Below are 13,130 nucleotides of genomic sequence, written 5' to 3'. Positions count from 1 at the left end.
CGTTGACGGACATCATCCTCGAGCAGCGTGAGACGGGTAACTCAAATCCCGCTGCATCGCAAAGTTCTACGATACCGGAGCCTGATGTTCAATCCAACAAACCATTTGCTGGTTCCCGACCGAAACGGCGCGTTTTGTTCGAGGACGAAGTTCACTCCGAGGAAGAAGACACTCTCGGCCTTGAAGACAAAGAAGTCGGATCCTTCAAGCTAGCGGCGCCAGGAGATCTTCAGTTATCTTATGACATATCCCGCTTGACCGATAAGATCAATAACCTTCAGTCACAAGATGGTATGCTCAATACGTTGATCAAGAAAGCCGAGTTGACAGGCGACGCTCAGGAGCTCAGGCTCCTCCGCCAGTCCAAGGCTTCCCTCGATCGCGAGCTTCGGGAGTTAACCTTTCAGAAGACTCAGTATGAGCAGCAGGAAAACGCAAATCGCCTCCTTTCGGACCGCACAAAGGTGGCAATCGTAAATTCCACCGTGGGTGAAGAGAACGGAAGAAGCGTGGTGCGGTACCTCATCGAAGTCCAGCAACTTGCTCCAGACGGTGGTTTTGCTTCTGGTTGGGTCGTCGCTCGCAGGTACAATGAGTTCCTCAGCATGCATAACAAGCTCCGCGAGCGTTATGCTTCGGTCAGAAACCTCGACTTCCCTGGCAAACGACTTGTCACGTCGCTGTCTGGAAGCTTTGTCGATATCCGACGACAGGCATTAGAGAAGTACATGCAGGTGATGATGTGCCATACTCCTTGCTTTTCTGCAGCGTCGTAGCTAATGCATCCTTTCAGGGTCTCGTAGCCATTCCTGCTGTCTGCGAAAGCGCTGAATTACGTGCATTCCTCTCCCGCGACTCCCCATTCCTTGCCTCTGAACCGCCTCGAGGCCGAACCTTGCCCAATTTCCCCGGGCAAAACCTCGTCCGCAGCGTCTACAAGTCAGTAACCGATAGCATCGACGATATGTTCTTCGGACCATCGATGCTGGATGTCATGATCCAACGTCTGACCCGACAAGCGGCTGAGTATGTCGGCATTGTTGGACCCGGGCGTGCGCAGACTCGCCAGAGACCCTGCATCGGATGACATGAGAAGCGCTAAGTTCGAGGTGGCTGGTCGGGAAGATATCGCAGCTGGGAAAGGCTCGGAAGTTGAAGAGTGGGAAGATCCCAGCGCCCATGATGGGGTAGGTGTGCCGGAGGCCAAACTGGATGTGGAATCTGCCCGCGAAACTAGACTGGCAGCCGGCATGAACCCCCTTGCATCCCCCGAGGATGTTCGAGCGAGTTTGGGTGAGGTGGGTGACGACCGAGACTGCTTCTGTCTCGCCGCGGATAGCGGCATCCCAGAATCTCCTACCACTCGAAACCACAGCTCTGATTGCCGGAAGTCACCGAAGTCGTGTTCCATCTCCTGCTCCGCTTGTTTTTGGGCCAGCAGTACACTGCGCCGTACCTTCCTTTCCACGATAGGTGAGGATGATTGCTCGCCGGTCGCGAATTCGCGGATCGCGTTTATATACTTGCGGGAGATATTGGACAACGCAGCAGGAGGAGTCGAGGAAGAGAAGTATAGGTCATAGATCATGGAGATGTCTTCTCTGACCGTAACTGCATCAGCGGGCGCCTGCAGCAGTTCATCTTCGTCACCGGACGAAGAAGAATCCACAGTTTCGAGCGGATCCTTGAAGCTTTCCACCGTTAACCAGAATTGTACGAGTAGGGAGCGGTGCCTGCGGTCCATGAACTCCATGAAATACGACAGCGAGCTCGGATTCGACAGTACGTCACGTAGACTCAGGCTTTGAGTGCTCTCCGAGTCTGCATCTGAATTTACGGCCACCTGTTGGACCGTGTCAGGATCGAAGACGAGCAAGCCGCATAAATAAACAAATGTACCGTTTCTTGCTCTCCACCACCTAGTATTGATATCCGCTTCTCTACCTTGCGCCGGGCAGTGTACAAACGGTCAAGGAACGATATTATATCTTCAGTTTTTTTGCCGTTAATCCATTCTTCGTTCTCGTGGTTTGCTATAATTCATGAGACTCGGCTCGGAATCTGACTGCAACAAGTAACTGGACAAACCTAGCAAGGCGCGCGTCCTTCGTATCTCGCCAACAATGTCGTTCTTCAGGCGCCTAGCATCCAGCAAGGACGAGCAACGACTGATGCTGCGCAGAAACGCATCGAAGTGACGAGGATCGGTATTGATGGTGATGGCCTCCGGCGCCAAAGTTGCTGGAGAAACGTCCGAGGAAGGCTGCCCCGGTGATTGGGCTTCCAGGACGTTGCGTACCCGCGATACCAACTTCTGCTGCTGAATGGCGGCACCTGCGACCTGGTCTATGGTACGATTCCAGAAATCGGGATCGGACAACATGTCGACAACGGGGTACAGCACAGAGCATGCCACTATCTCGCGCGCCACAATCTTGACGGCGGCACTGCGAGCCTCGTTCTCCGGCAGGATCAATGGCAGTACTTTGTCAACTAGCTTCCGCAGATGCTCCTCCTCTGATTGTCGTGTGAAGGTGGACGACAGGTTATTTACCGCGGGATGCAGCTTCGCTCCTCTGCTTGCGTATCGACTGGCCAGAAGCAAGTCCAGCTCCTCGGACTGGGTCAGCCTGCGCTCCAGCCCTGCGCCACGAAGGGTCGTTTCCGACTGCCGGAATTGTTCGAGGTGTGTCGTTATTTTTGGGAGGACGCGCTTTACGATGAGCACTGGGAGATCGATGTTCGTCGTGCGGTCAAGGAGACGTTCCATAGAGCTATGCAGTGTAGAGGAAACTGCGGTGGGAAAGGAGGGAGAAGAGGATATGTCCTTGTACCACGTCAAGACGAAGTCTCGGACTATCATGATCAGGATCTCGTTTAGGATGGCGGAGACGGTGGGATATTGCGGGACGAGATGCGTGAATGATTGGGGGGATTTGTGCCATTGCGACCGCGTCAACACTGCCTGCCACGCCGCAGGCGTCGAGAAGGCAAGAGGTCGGGCAGCACGTAGCGAGCGGTTGGCTCCTTCGTGGTACTTGGCGTCGAGATGGTTAGCCAACAGGACATAGCCGGCGAAGTGGGTGATGCAGAGTAGGGCCAAGAAGAGCGGCAGGAAGACGAGTAGAACGACAGGGTAGTAAGCTACACGCGTCAAAGCAGGAAGAACGGCGGCGGCGACGACGACGACGACCAGCGCATGGGTCCCAACTCGCGGGGCAGGCATCGCGACGGTCAGGTCATCGTCGGGCGACGGGAAGCAAGGCTCCGACGCGCGCGGACTTGTTCGGCCTTGCGTCCGCTCGGGACGACCCTGTGATCGTCTACTCGTTCCCTCTCGCTCCCTGTCCTCCTTCTTCCCTTCCATCTCGCGGGACATGACAGCGCCTCCACCGTCCGCGCCCAAGCCGCTCTCGACGGCGGAGGGCTTCGTCTTGGGAGGAATCGCGGCATGTATAGCTGTCAGTGCCTGGCTTAGGCTGCGTCGGACTTCCGCTCAGTGATCCGCAGGTCACCTTCTCCAACCCGGCGGAAGTCGCCAAGACGCGTCTGCAGCTACAGGGAGAGCTCATGAAGGGAGGCTTTGAGAAGGTCTACCGAAATGCGTTCGATGTGTGGGGCAAGACTTGGCGCAACGAAGGTGTCCGAGGATTGCAGCGAGGATTGGCCCCGGCGGCGAGTATAACGTTTGGTGTATGTCGTGCTTCCTCACTGATCCATGTATACAGTACGCGTACCAAGTGAGACCTTTGCTGAAGTCTCCGTTGTAACCATCTAAATCGCTTAGATATTACTCAATGGTTCACGACTGGGTATGTTTGATCACTCGCGGCGTGCCATCTGTGCTCAAGTACCCCATAGGCTTCTACGAACCTATACGGCACAGCATAAACCGTTTACTGGGATGGTCGCCTACAGAACAGGTTCCGATAACCTCCCTTCTGGCTGGTGCTGCTAGCGGTGCTGTTGGAGGTATGTCGGAAGAGGTGGGCTATGAAGCCAAGTAGTCATTCCGCGGACATTTTCAGCGTCTCTCGGGAATCCGCTGTTCCTCATAAAGGCTCGCATGCAAGTACGCTCCATCTGAAGCTGAAGTTAGGCTGGCCTTGCCGTGGTTGACGTCAGTACATCAGGCTTATTCACCAGCGCTCCCGGTTGGCGCACAACACCACTACAAAAGCTCGTTTGACGCCCTGGCCACCATCTTCAAAGCCCAGAAGTGGAGAGGCCTCGTGAACGGAATCGACGCTGCCATCCTGCGAACCTCCATGGGCTCCTCCGTACAGTTGCCAAGTTACAATTGGACCAAGAATCAGCTTGTATCGCGAGGCATACTGCCGAGTAACAGCGTATGGACCTACCTCCTCAGTAGCACTGTATCTGGGATGTGTGTGGTCAGTGCGAACGAAAGGGGAAGTATAGCTTTGACTTATGCCGTAAAATTAGTGCATTGCTATGCAGCCCGCCGACACAGTACGTGGCCGTTCTAAGACTATGATCTGCCGCTGACGATTTCACAGGCATTAACACGAATGTACAATCAACCCATGGTGAAATTACCTAATGGTCGATATGCAGGAACACTATACAAGAATCCAATAGACTGTCTGTGGAAGACCGTTAAAACAGAAGGCGTGTTTGGCTGGTATAAAGGTACGTGGCTGCAATGGCTTACTTGCATGGTGAACATTAAGCTTGCTCCCTTTTCAGGCTCAACCGCTCACTTCCTCCGCATTGCACCTCATACGTGAGCGAACAGTTTTCCCCGATTTTTGCTCGTGCACTGATAACATCACCTACACAGTATAATCACTCTCACCGCAAACGACCTACTCATCAACTTATACAGGCGTTTTCGGTACGGCCACAATTAGGCAGGCATGATCAATGCGATATGGCCTCTTCCAGTGTACGAGGCTACAAGGTTTCTTATCGACGAAGCCCCGTGTCTCGATCGTGAAGTGCATTGCCGATGCAGACCAACCCTAAATCTGATATACTTCACTCCTGGAAAATCCAGCCGTCTTCTCTGAGCGCATGGACTGCGTCGTCGATGTTTCCTTTCGGTACAAGAACATAGTCGGTGTTGCTGTAGCATGAAGATATGAGCATGCGCACTCGCGTTGGCCTCTTGATTCGTACTATGTGCTGACCGCGAAGACAGGTACCGCAGCCTTCTTTAACGGCGTAGTAAAATCGCAGAGGATGCCCGTCAGTCCTGCCCGCAGCTGGCTGTCAGAAAATGCGAAGTATCCACACTTGTCCACCTGTGAGACCGACCAAAATCCATTGGGCCCGCAATTCGAATGCATTTCCAGTTTGCCTCTACATTCGTTGCTGCTATCGGCCCAGCCTCCCCGACTATGGATATTTCTTCGTTCGTGCGTGTGACGGATATGAATCTACTGCCATCGCGCAGATAAGCCAACACTTCCTCTTCCAAGGGGACACCGGGCTTGCTTGGAAGCTGCCGCACGAAGAAAAGGCCAGGCAGGACGCGCAGATGGAGCGCAGGGTGATCCAGTGAAGATCGCATGAGCTCGATAGTGCACACATGACCCAACAGGATTGTGCTTCTCTACCGACAGGCATGCGGCACCGCTTGAGACGTCCCAACTTCACGGATGCGCACTATGCTACATTTCTGCTTCGATTCATCATTGCTACATTGCCATCACAGTGCAGGTATATATAGGCCAGCAGCCTCGTTACGTAGAGTGGATTGAGATCTTAAAGGATTCGTCATGGCTGCTGCCAGTGTAGACCGTCTCCTGGTCGCTCCCGCTAGGGGTATCGTCGGAGGACCACTTGGTGGATCCGTCATAAGCGAGCAACAGTTTGCTGCCGGAGGAGACCTAACAAGGAATGATCAGGCAAATGCTCAACGAACATTCGCGGGCGTGCTTACGGCTGAGAAAGAGGATGAGGAAACGCCGCTGCCACATTTCAGCGCGCCGCTCGACACGCCGCAGCTTCCTTTGGAGGTTTTCATCGTGAAGCTGTCGGCGGAACCCGAGATGGTGTACGTAGCCAAGGTCTGCGTCGACCAGGTGCCCCCGCTGAGCAAGCCACCGCTGGAGCTAGCGACGAGCGTCGCTTTGGTAGGAAGGCCAGTGGCGGTCGCGGTGCTGGTGGTGGAGGTGCTGGTTTTCGTCGAAGTCTTCGTGGTGGTGGTGCTCGAAGACGACGATCCCGACTTGGGCGGGTACTTGATGCCACTTGAAGGGCACGAGCCGGCCTCCGGAGCATCGATGGCCACGAACTTGCCGTCGATGACAGAGCCCTTCAGGTTGAAGTACCAGCTGATCATGTTTAGGTTGCCGCTGTCGCAGTCGAGCGCGGGAGTAAACCCGCCAGACTCGGCCTCGAGGGCGGAGGTCAACTCCTTCAAGGTGTACGTCTTGTCGGAGTCGGGCGTGATGCCCTGATTAGCGAGCCAATCGTACGTTGGCAACTTCTGAAGAAAAACTCAGTACCATGTACGAGCCACGCTGATCCAAAGCCTCACCTTGAACAGCTTGACCACCGTCTTGAAGAAGGCAACGGCCTCGGCACCCTTAGAGCTGCCTGAAGGCAGGCAGGAGGTCTCGAGAGTGCTGCAATCCAATCTGAGATGAGGCGCATAGTTTACAGGATCAACACTCACGTCATGCATGTGCCGTGCTTCGCCCATTCGTGCTCCCAGAATGATTCATCGGTGCCGAATTTGGCGGGCTGAACCCAGTACGTCTCCATGTAGTCCAAGGTATCCGAGGCGCCTTGGTCCGTAAGGAGCTAGTAAAAACACTCTCTCAGGAACGGCGGTCACGGTATCGTAAGAGGACTCACTCCCGAGATGTCCGTGTAAGCGCGAGACGAATCGCAGCTGGCGGGGTAGGTTCCATCGCAGCTAACCGATGGTTGTCAGGGCTCGATAATGGCAAAAGCATACTGAGCGCGCAGCTCACTAGTCGGGCCAGAGACCATGGATCGTCCAGCTGTCGTCGGGTCCGCTAGCCGGGTCGAAGTCCCAGTACTGCGTCTGCAGGAGCAGACCGTTGGCCTCGAAGCAGCAAGTGTCCTTCACGACAGTGGAGTTGTGGCAGGACGCGGTGCCGGTGGTGCTGCAGCCGGAGCTGATGCGCTTGAAGAGCTCGAACGGCTCGTAAGAGCTGAACAAGGGGAAGGCCAAAGAAGGAGCTGCGAGGGCACCGAGAACAAGGCTGGCAGCGAGCATCTTGCGTGGCTTTCCTGGACGAGTCCGGTCGACTGATCAGGGATTGAGGGCTGGGGGCGAGCCTTGACCCTCCACCGCGGGAGGACGGGAAGAATATATATGGACCGGAGGCGAAACATGCCGACCGTATGGGTTGATCGCGCTAGATGTGGAGGTTACGAAGACGGGTGAAGCATGTGGAACGGTGTTCGTCGAAGGGGAGGAAGATGGGGTAGATGGCTGGAGATGGTGACGGGGCTCGGAAGCGCCGATCTTGCTCCGGCTGCCCGCGCCTGCGAGTTCGACCTGAGACGCTATCTTAGGCGATGGAGCTGTGCACCCGTCGCATGTTGTTCGCGTTGTTCGCGTTGCTCGCGCCCCATGCACCTCATCACCGCCAGCTCGCAACGCAGCCAGCATGGTAACACACGTGACCCGTCTTCCTTCCCGCATGCGTTCCGTCCAAAAGCATCGTTAGCACGAGGAGATAAAGCAATATACACAGCGTTCGACAGACACCACATGAAGCGGACTAAAACGCCTCCGTCGTCGTCGGCCGCCGAGCCCCGCCAGACGCCCCGATCAACTTCCCCAGCCCGTTGAAACTCGCCCGCCACCCATCGGCATACAGGAAACTGATCAAGCCGCTCACGAATTCCCTAGGACGGACTCAGAGAAATGTTGCGCGCGTTCGACGAGCCATCTTACCAGCTTTGCACCAGCGATCGCACCGGATAGTCCAACGGCGCAGGTATTGAAGTCTGGATCAACCAAGGAAGGCGATCCGTCATGATGGCCTTCGGGTTCGTGAGCGAACGCAGACCCTCGGGTCCCCCTAGAGCACGAGAACCGCATGAGAGGCACGTTGATAGCGTCCGTCTGTGAACGCACCAAATCTGCCGTAACCGCTGGCTTTAGTACCCCCAAACGGCAGGTCTTGGCTAAATAGTGACGTGCGGTTAGTCTCCACCATGTGCGCACAACCCCACCCACTCACTTCAGCTGTTTGAAAGATATTAATCAGTATGGGGATGTCTCCCGGTCTAGAATATCACTCACGTAGAAGACGCCAAAGTCATTGATAGATACCATGCCACATTCCAGGCGCTTCGCGACTTTAAGGCACTCATCCTGGTCCATGCCAAAAATGCTGGCACCTAGGCCGTACCGTGTGTTGTTTGCAATTTCCACGGCTTCGTCGACGGTCTCATACTGAATGAGGAGAGCCACAGGCGCGAAGACTGGCATTAAATCGACAACAATCAGCGCGTTTCATCCACTGCACGCGCGGACACTCACGTTCGGTGTGCGCGATCTCCGAGTTCGGATCAACGTCGCCAATAACGGTCGGGGCAAAGTAGGAACCATCGCGGTGGTAAGGGTGCGAATAGGCTTTGCCACCGACTACTCGTGCGCCGTTGTTCTCTGCGTCGGCGATCATGCGTTCCAACTCGGCGAAGCGGTCCCCATTGATCATAGATCCGGTGTCCACGGTCGAGATATACCCTTCCTGCGTTCGCGCAAGCACGGATCCGGCACGGAGTTTCTCCACGCGTTCCACAAGCATTTCGTACAGTTCGTCGTGCTGCGACGAGTGGACAATCAGTCGTTCAATGCCGATGCAGTTCTGACCCGCGTTCTGGCTGCAAGGATGACAGAGGTGAGCAAAGAACTATTGAGACATACGAGCAAGCGACGTACAAGACGCCTCGCATCCACAGACTGATCCATTTGTTCAGGTCGGTGTTCTTCATGATGATACAAGGATCCTTTCCACCGAGTTCCAGTGTTACCGGTGTTAGATGTTCAGTGGCGGCTTGTGCGACCTAGAGAACCATCAGCAGCACATCACGTCGGCTGGTACGAACTCACGAGGCGTCCGACCCGCTCTGACCCGATGAAGGTGATATGTTTAATCATGGGCGAGGTCGTCAGCGCTTCTGCTTCGTCAGGGTAACACCGTACCAGCTGCGTCGCGGGGATGAATACGGTGTGTCAGACCAAACAACTGAGGACGGACCTGAACAAGGTCTGGGTCGTGACCGCAGGCACGCAAGCATTCCTTGACAGCACCGATAAACCAGGTGGTAGACCATACAACATGTTCCGAGCACTTCAACACTACACCGTTACCTGCAAAAATGGATGCCATGATGGGGGATAGCGCGTTGTGTAATGCTATAATCCGAGGGGGGAGAATGGGCACACGTTATAAAAGCGCTTTTTGTAGCAGCTTACGGTAATTCCAGGAGACCAGGGCGGCAACCACACCGAGAGGTTCATAATAAACTCGTGATTTCTTGTAAAGCAACATCATGTTGGGGTATCGGCTATCGGGTCGTAAAACGCGTTCGCCATGTTTGATGAGCCAGTCCATCTTGGAGCACGTCGTGAGGATTTCTCCCAGGGCAGCATCGAGCACTGGGGACGATTAATGACAAATCCTCACCGACGGTGCGCCACTCACTTGTCTTTCCGGTGTCCCTGCAAGCAACGCGTGCGCAGGTATCCTGGTTCTCTACAAGCCACTTCTTAAGGCTGCGAACGACACGCCGCCTCTGCGCTAGGGTGGTTTTCTTCCACTCCTTCTGGGCCACGCTGGCTCGTGTGATCTTCGCGTTGATATCGGCTGCGTTGTCCGCCATAATGGTGTCAATATGCATGCCGGTAGCAGGATCGTAGCAGGTAATGAACTCTCTATCGGTCGGCTGGAACGGCGGCAGGAGGTCTGGGTCGCTTTTGTGCGAGTGCAAGGAAGGGTTTGGTATGACAGGCGCCTGATAGGTAAGTTCAGCAGCCTGGATGAAACGTCAGTCTACCGTCGATCGCTGAGAGAATCGGCGCACTCGCATCCGGAACAGGCTTGGGATGTTTGAAGTTGCGAGCACGGTCGCGTATGTTTTGGTACCGCCGTATGACGATCCATATGCCAACGCCGAAGAAAATTGAGAGGGGGTAAAGGACGTCGGGTTCGTCACTTCGTGAGTGTTTTGAGAACCATCTGACGAGAGCAGCAGGTATCAAAAGCAGTGCGAGTGAGACAAGCGAGCCCATGGCAAGACAGAGCGCGTTGAACGCGTGGTTTGAGCCTGTTCTAACTTGTCCTCAAACGTTCAACCAGAGTCGCGTCGAGCACGTGCCGAGGTCATTTACCGTACATACTTATGCCATTGTACAGCCACAGTCGGCTTCAACGGGCTCGTTCCATGCGGTTGGTCAAGTCTTTGGCCGCCAGTAAAAACTGAATACTACTGCTGTGTGCGAGCCACAGTAGCGAACGTAACTTATCAACAACGCTGCAAAACAGCATGACCAGTTGACCCGCTAGCCACGTGGATGGCTGGTTGCGGAAAGTCGAGCGTCATAGACTCGTCCTGATACCTACCTGTGTGTCGGTAAACACGCCGACCAGGCTGGAAACCGCGAAGAGAGAGCTGATGCATCACACTTCCGGCTGTCACGAGAGGGCAGAGTCGCTTCCTCCAGCTCGCGCTTCGACATCAAACACTTGACGAGCGTAATGGATCAGTCCGAAGGCGGACTGCGCACTACGGGTTATATTATCAGACCGAGGCCTCTATATGGTGCGTTGCTAGCGTCTCTCCTTCGACGCAACAGCGTCTTGCTACCAACTATCGTACGCTACTTCGCCAGGTATTGGGTGTTGCGCCGTCGCTACCTGAGTTTCCCTAATTCCCCAATAGCCATGAGAAGAGTAAAGGTCGATGACAGCTGGGAGACGTACATGTACTCGATGCCTGTCACGTTCTATTGCGAGGGTCAAGCCACCTTGAGCGTCGCACTCTCGCTGTCAGCCTCGAACTTTCGCTTATTTTATCAGTGTCCATGTCCGATAACACGAGCTACGATAGACGACACGACGATCCTTGCAGATGCCTACACAAAACCACCGCTTGCAGGTGGCAAGGTCTGACAGTCCAGCGGACCATGACAAGTTGTACGGAGCCTAGACGTCAAGAGGTCAGTTGCGCGAGAGAGGAGACAAAGGAGAGGAGACGAACCAGAACGACAGGTGCTCGAGCCCATAGTCTAGACGTCAAGGTCGTGAGTTATGAGTGGAAAATAGAAGATGGAAAAGAGAGACGGACCGAAGGAGCAATGCACCGGTCAAGAGAAGTGCCAACAGGAGAAACCGAACGTATTTGCGAGGAGCACTGGCGTCGTTCGCGAGGATGTAGGAGTCGTTGGTGGTGGCGTCCGTCCTAAAGAGGACATGGTGACAGGTGAGACCGAGGACCTTGTTGCTCGTGCCGCCCTTGGCGAAGTACAGGCCCATGGTGCTCTGGGCGTCGGGCCTGTCAACCGTAGCGATAGAGAGACTGAGAGTGGGAGTGAGGGGACTGCGAACGTCTACGGTGTCGTTGACCTTGGAGACGTGACGAAGGAGCTCTGGACCGGCTGACCGCATATAGATTGACTCGCGATATTCTACCTTGACGTCCTCGATGCCGAAGGACTTGAGGATCTCCAGGATCTCCGCGCCAGAGCTGAAGGCTGGTGCGCCCTCGAGCGAACCGGGGCGAACGCCGATCCATAGGACCACAGGCCCGACAATCGCCTTGTCAGATTCTCCGTCGGTGATGAAACGAGCGACGTCAACGGACGTCCACGAAATCCGCTGAACGTTCAGTAGGTCCCGAACCTGGGGACCTAGGTCCTCCCAGACGTCGTTGACTCGGTGATTAAACACGCCACGAACCTGCTTGAGCTTGCGGTACGCCTCGGGCCCTTGAGGCTTGACCCAGGGCGTCGTCAACAGTCCGGTGTAGACAAGCTTCGGGGGCGACGGAGAGATTCCGGAATATTAAAACATAGCCTCGTCCTTGGAGACGAAGTGGGCCATGGGAGGAAACACTTGAACGGGAGTCGTCACCGAGGCTGAGGTTAGAGAAGTCGCTCGCCGTGGGCGAGGCTAGCGTGGCCGAGACAAGAGTCGACAAAGACAGGAGAAATCACTAAACGAGTAGACGAGCGGTTCAGTATGAAATAATAAGAGGAGAAGGTGTGATATACTCGCTTGTGGTTGGTCGAGAGACTGGTGGAGAGACTGGTGGAGACTTGGTCGAGTTGTTGCGAGGAATGAGGAAGGGGGAAGAAGAGCACCCTTCCTCTTATGTAAGTACCAGTGGCACTTTACTACAGAAGTCCGTTCTGTACTCTACACTGACCTCCTTCTCCCACAAGATTGTTTCCTGACATGTCTACAAGAGAACCCATGTGGTACTGCCACGAAGTAGGTGCTCGTCCACCTGCGAGGATGCCGTATGCTCATTCCTCTAGTGCAACGCCGAGATGCGGCCGCTCATGGTGCGCTCCGATCTTAACACCAAGTCCTACCAATCTGTCCCTCATAAATATCCTGCAGGTTCCAGATCCGCACTGTGCATCCTGCAACGGCACTTTCGTAGAACGAGTCAGTCCCAAGCTGCCCCGGTCATGCGGTCCCTAACAGACACTCGCGCCACAGATCGAGAATCCCGAGGATGACCCCCGAGCCTTTCATGCTGCCGCTGGCGCGGGCGACGACGACTTCAACCCTGCCCTAGACACCTTCCTCCGTGAGTCCCTGGCATCTCCTACGCCCGATGTCGATCACTCAGACCTGACCTAGTCGGCTTACAAAGCCTGCTTGCTGGCCCACCCGGTCGACCGACCCCTGCACCTCAGCCATCCAGTCCTGGTTCCACGACCAGAACAACAGTGGGTGTCACATTCGATCGAAGCTACTATCAGCCAATGTATCTCTACAGACAACCAGCGGCGGGATCCGATTCGAATTCAACAGCGGAAGCGGCGGCGGCGTGCGCACCTTCGTGTTCGGCGGACCCAACACTCTAGGACGTGACCCCAGAACGCCTGGATCTGGTAGCGGCGACAATCAGAATGCTCCTGGATTATCTGAGTACGCCGCACC

General features: G+C 55.2%; 6 protein-coding genes across 6 annotated transcripts; 1 reads left to right on the top strand and 5 right to left on the bottom strand.

Annotated features, from left to right (window-relative positions):
• Positions 1-940: 940 nt before the first annotated feature.
• On the bottom strand, positions 941-3,226 carry PUNSTDRAFT_129567 (PXA-domain-containing protein; the record flags this gene model as incomplete). Its single annotated transcript, XM_007378757.1, has 3 exons — positions 941-1,843; positions 1,900-2,033; positions 2,089-3,226. 3 exons carry the CDS (start codon positions 3,224-3,226, stop codon positions 941-943), a joined length of 2,175 nt encoding a protein of 724 aa, XP_007378819.1.
• A 122-nt stretch (positions 3,227-3,348) lies between these two features.
• Positions 3,349-5,219, top strand: PUNSTDRAFT_48796 (oxaloacetate carrier). Its single transcript, XM_007378756.1, has 12 exons — positions 3,349-3,461; positions 3,511-3,675; positions 3,729-3,740; positions 3,788-3,812; positions 3,862-3,972; positions 4,029-4,072; positions 4,134-4,394; positions 4,447-4,473; positions 4,521-4,653; positions 4,711-4,747; positions 4,805-5,089; positions 5,143-5,219. The coding sequence occupies exons 1-11, from the start codon at positions 3,378-3,380 to the stop codon at positions 4,872-4,874; spliced, it is 969 nt and encodes a 322-aa protein (XP_007378818.1). The 5' UTR covers positions 3,349-3,377; the 3' UTR covers positions 4,875-5,089; positions 5,143-5,219.
• Positions 5,220-5,639: 420 nt separating this feature from the next.
• Positions 5,640-7,270, bottom strand: PUNSTDRAFT_79799 (ribonuclease T2). The gene is made up of 6 exons (XM_007378755.1): positions 6,948-7,270; positions 6,829-6,889; positions 6,647-6,774; positions 6,509-6,596; positions 5,909-6,457; positions 5,640-5,855 (listed from the first exon to the last, which is right to left on the bottom strand). The coding sequence occupies exons 1-6, from the start codon at positions 7,214-7,216 to the stop codon at positions 5,709-5,711; spliced, it is 1,242 nt and encodes a 413-aa protein (XP_007378817.1). The 5' UTR covers positions 7,217-7,270; the 3' UTR covers positions 5,640-5,708.
• Positions 7,271-7,659: 389 nt separating this feature from the next.
• PUNSTDRAFT_48791 (Aldedh-domain-containing protein) lies at positions 7,660-10,294 on the bottom strand. Its single transcript, XM_007378754.1, has 11 exons — positions 10,046-10,294; positions 9,663-9,993; positions 9,434-9,616; positions 9,216-9,373; positions 9,068-9,163; positions 8,897-9,021; positions 8,495-8,838; positions 8,250-8,436; positions 8,087-8,136; positions 7,904-8,030; positions 7,660-7,854 (listed from the first exon to the last, which is right to left on the bottom strand). Exons 1-11 carry the CDS (start codon positions 10,247-10,249, stop codon positions 7,728-7,730), a joined length of 1,932 nt encoding a protein of 643 aa, XP_007378816.1. The 5' UTR covers positions 10,250-10,294; the 3' UTR covers positions 7,660-7,727.
• A 730-nt stretch (positions 10,295-11,024) lies between these two features.
• PUNSTDRAFT_110061 (uncharacterized protein) lies at positions 11,025-11,624 on the bottom strand (the record flags this gene model as incomplete). The annotated part of the gene is made up of 3 exons (XM_007378753.1): positions 11,025-11,162; positions 11,218-11,245; positions 11,305-11,624. The coding sequence occupies 3 exons, from the start codon at positions 11,622-11,624 to the stop codon at positions 11,025-11,027; spliced, it is 486 nt and encodes a 161-aa protein (XP_007378815.1).
• Positions 11,625-11,630: 6 nt separating this feature from the next.
• PUNSTDRAFT_23867 (uncharacterized protein) lies at positions 11,631-12,020 on the bottom strand (the record flags this gene model as incomplete). Its single annotated transcript, XM_007378752.1, has 1 exon — positions 11,631-12,020. A coding segment is annotated over one exon (390 nt), but the record flags the coding sequence as incomplete, so codon positions are not given.
• Positions 12,021-13,130: the final 1,110 nt, after the last annotated feature.

Source organism: Punctularia strigosozonata (genome assembly GCF_000264995.1).
Source record: "Punctularia strigosozonata HHB-11173 SS5 unplaced genomic scaffold PUNSTscaffold_1, whole genome shotgun sequence".
Lineage (NCBI taxonomy): Eukaryota > Fungi > Basidiomycota > Agaricomycetes > Corticiales > Punctulariaceae > Punctularia > Punctularia strigosozonata.
This window is presented reverse-complemented; position numbering and strand designations above follow the sequence as displayed.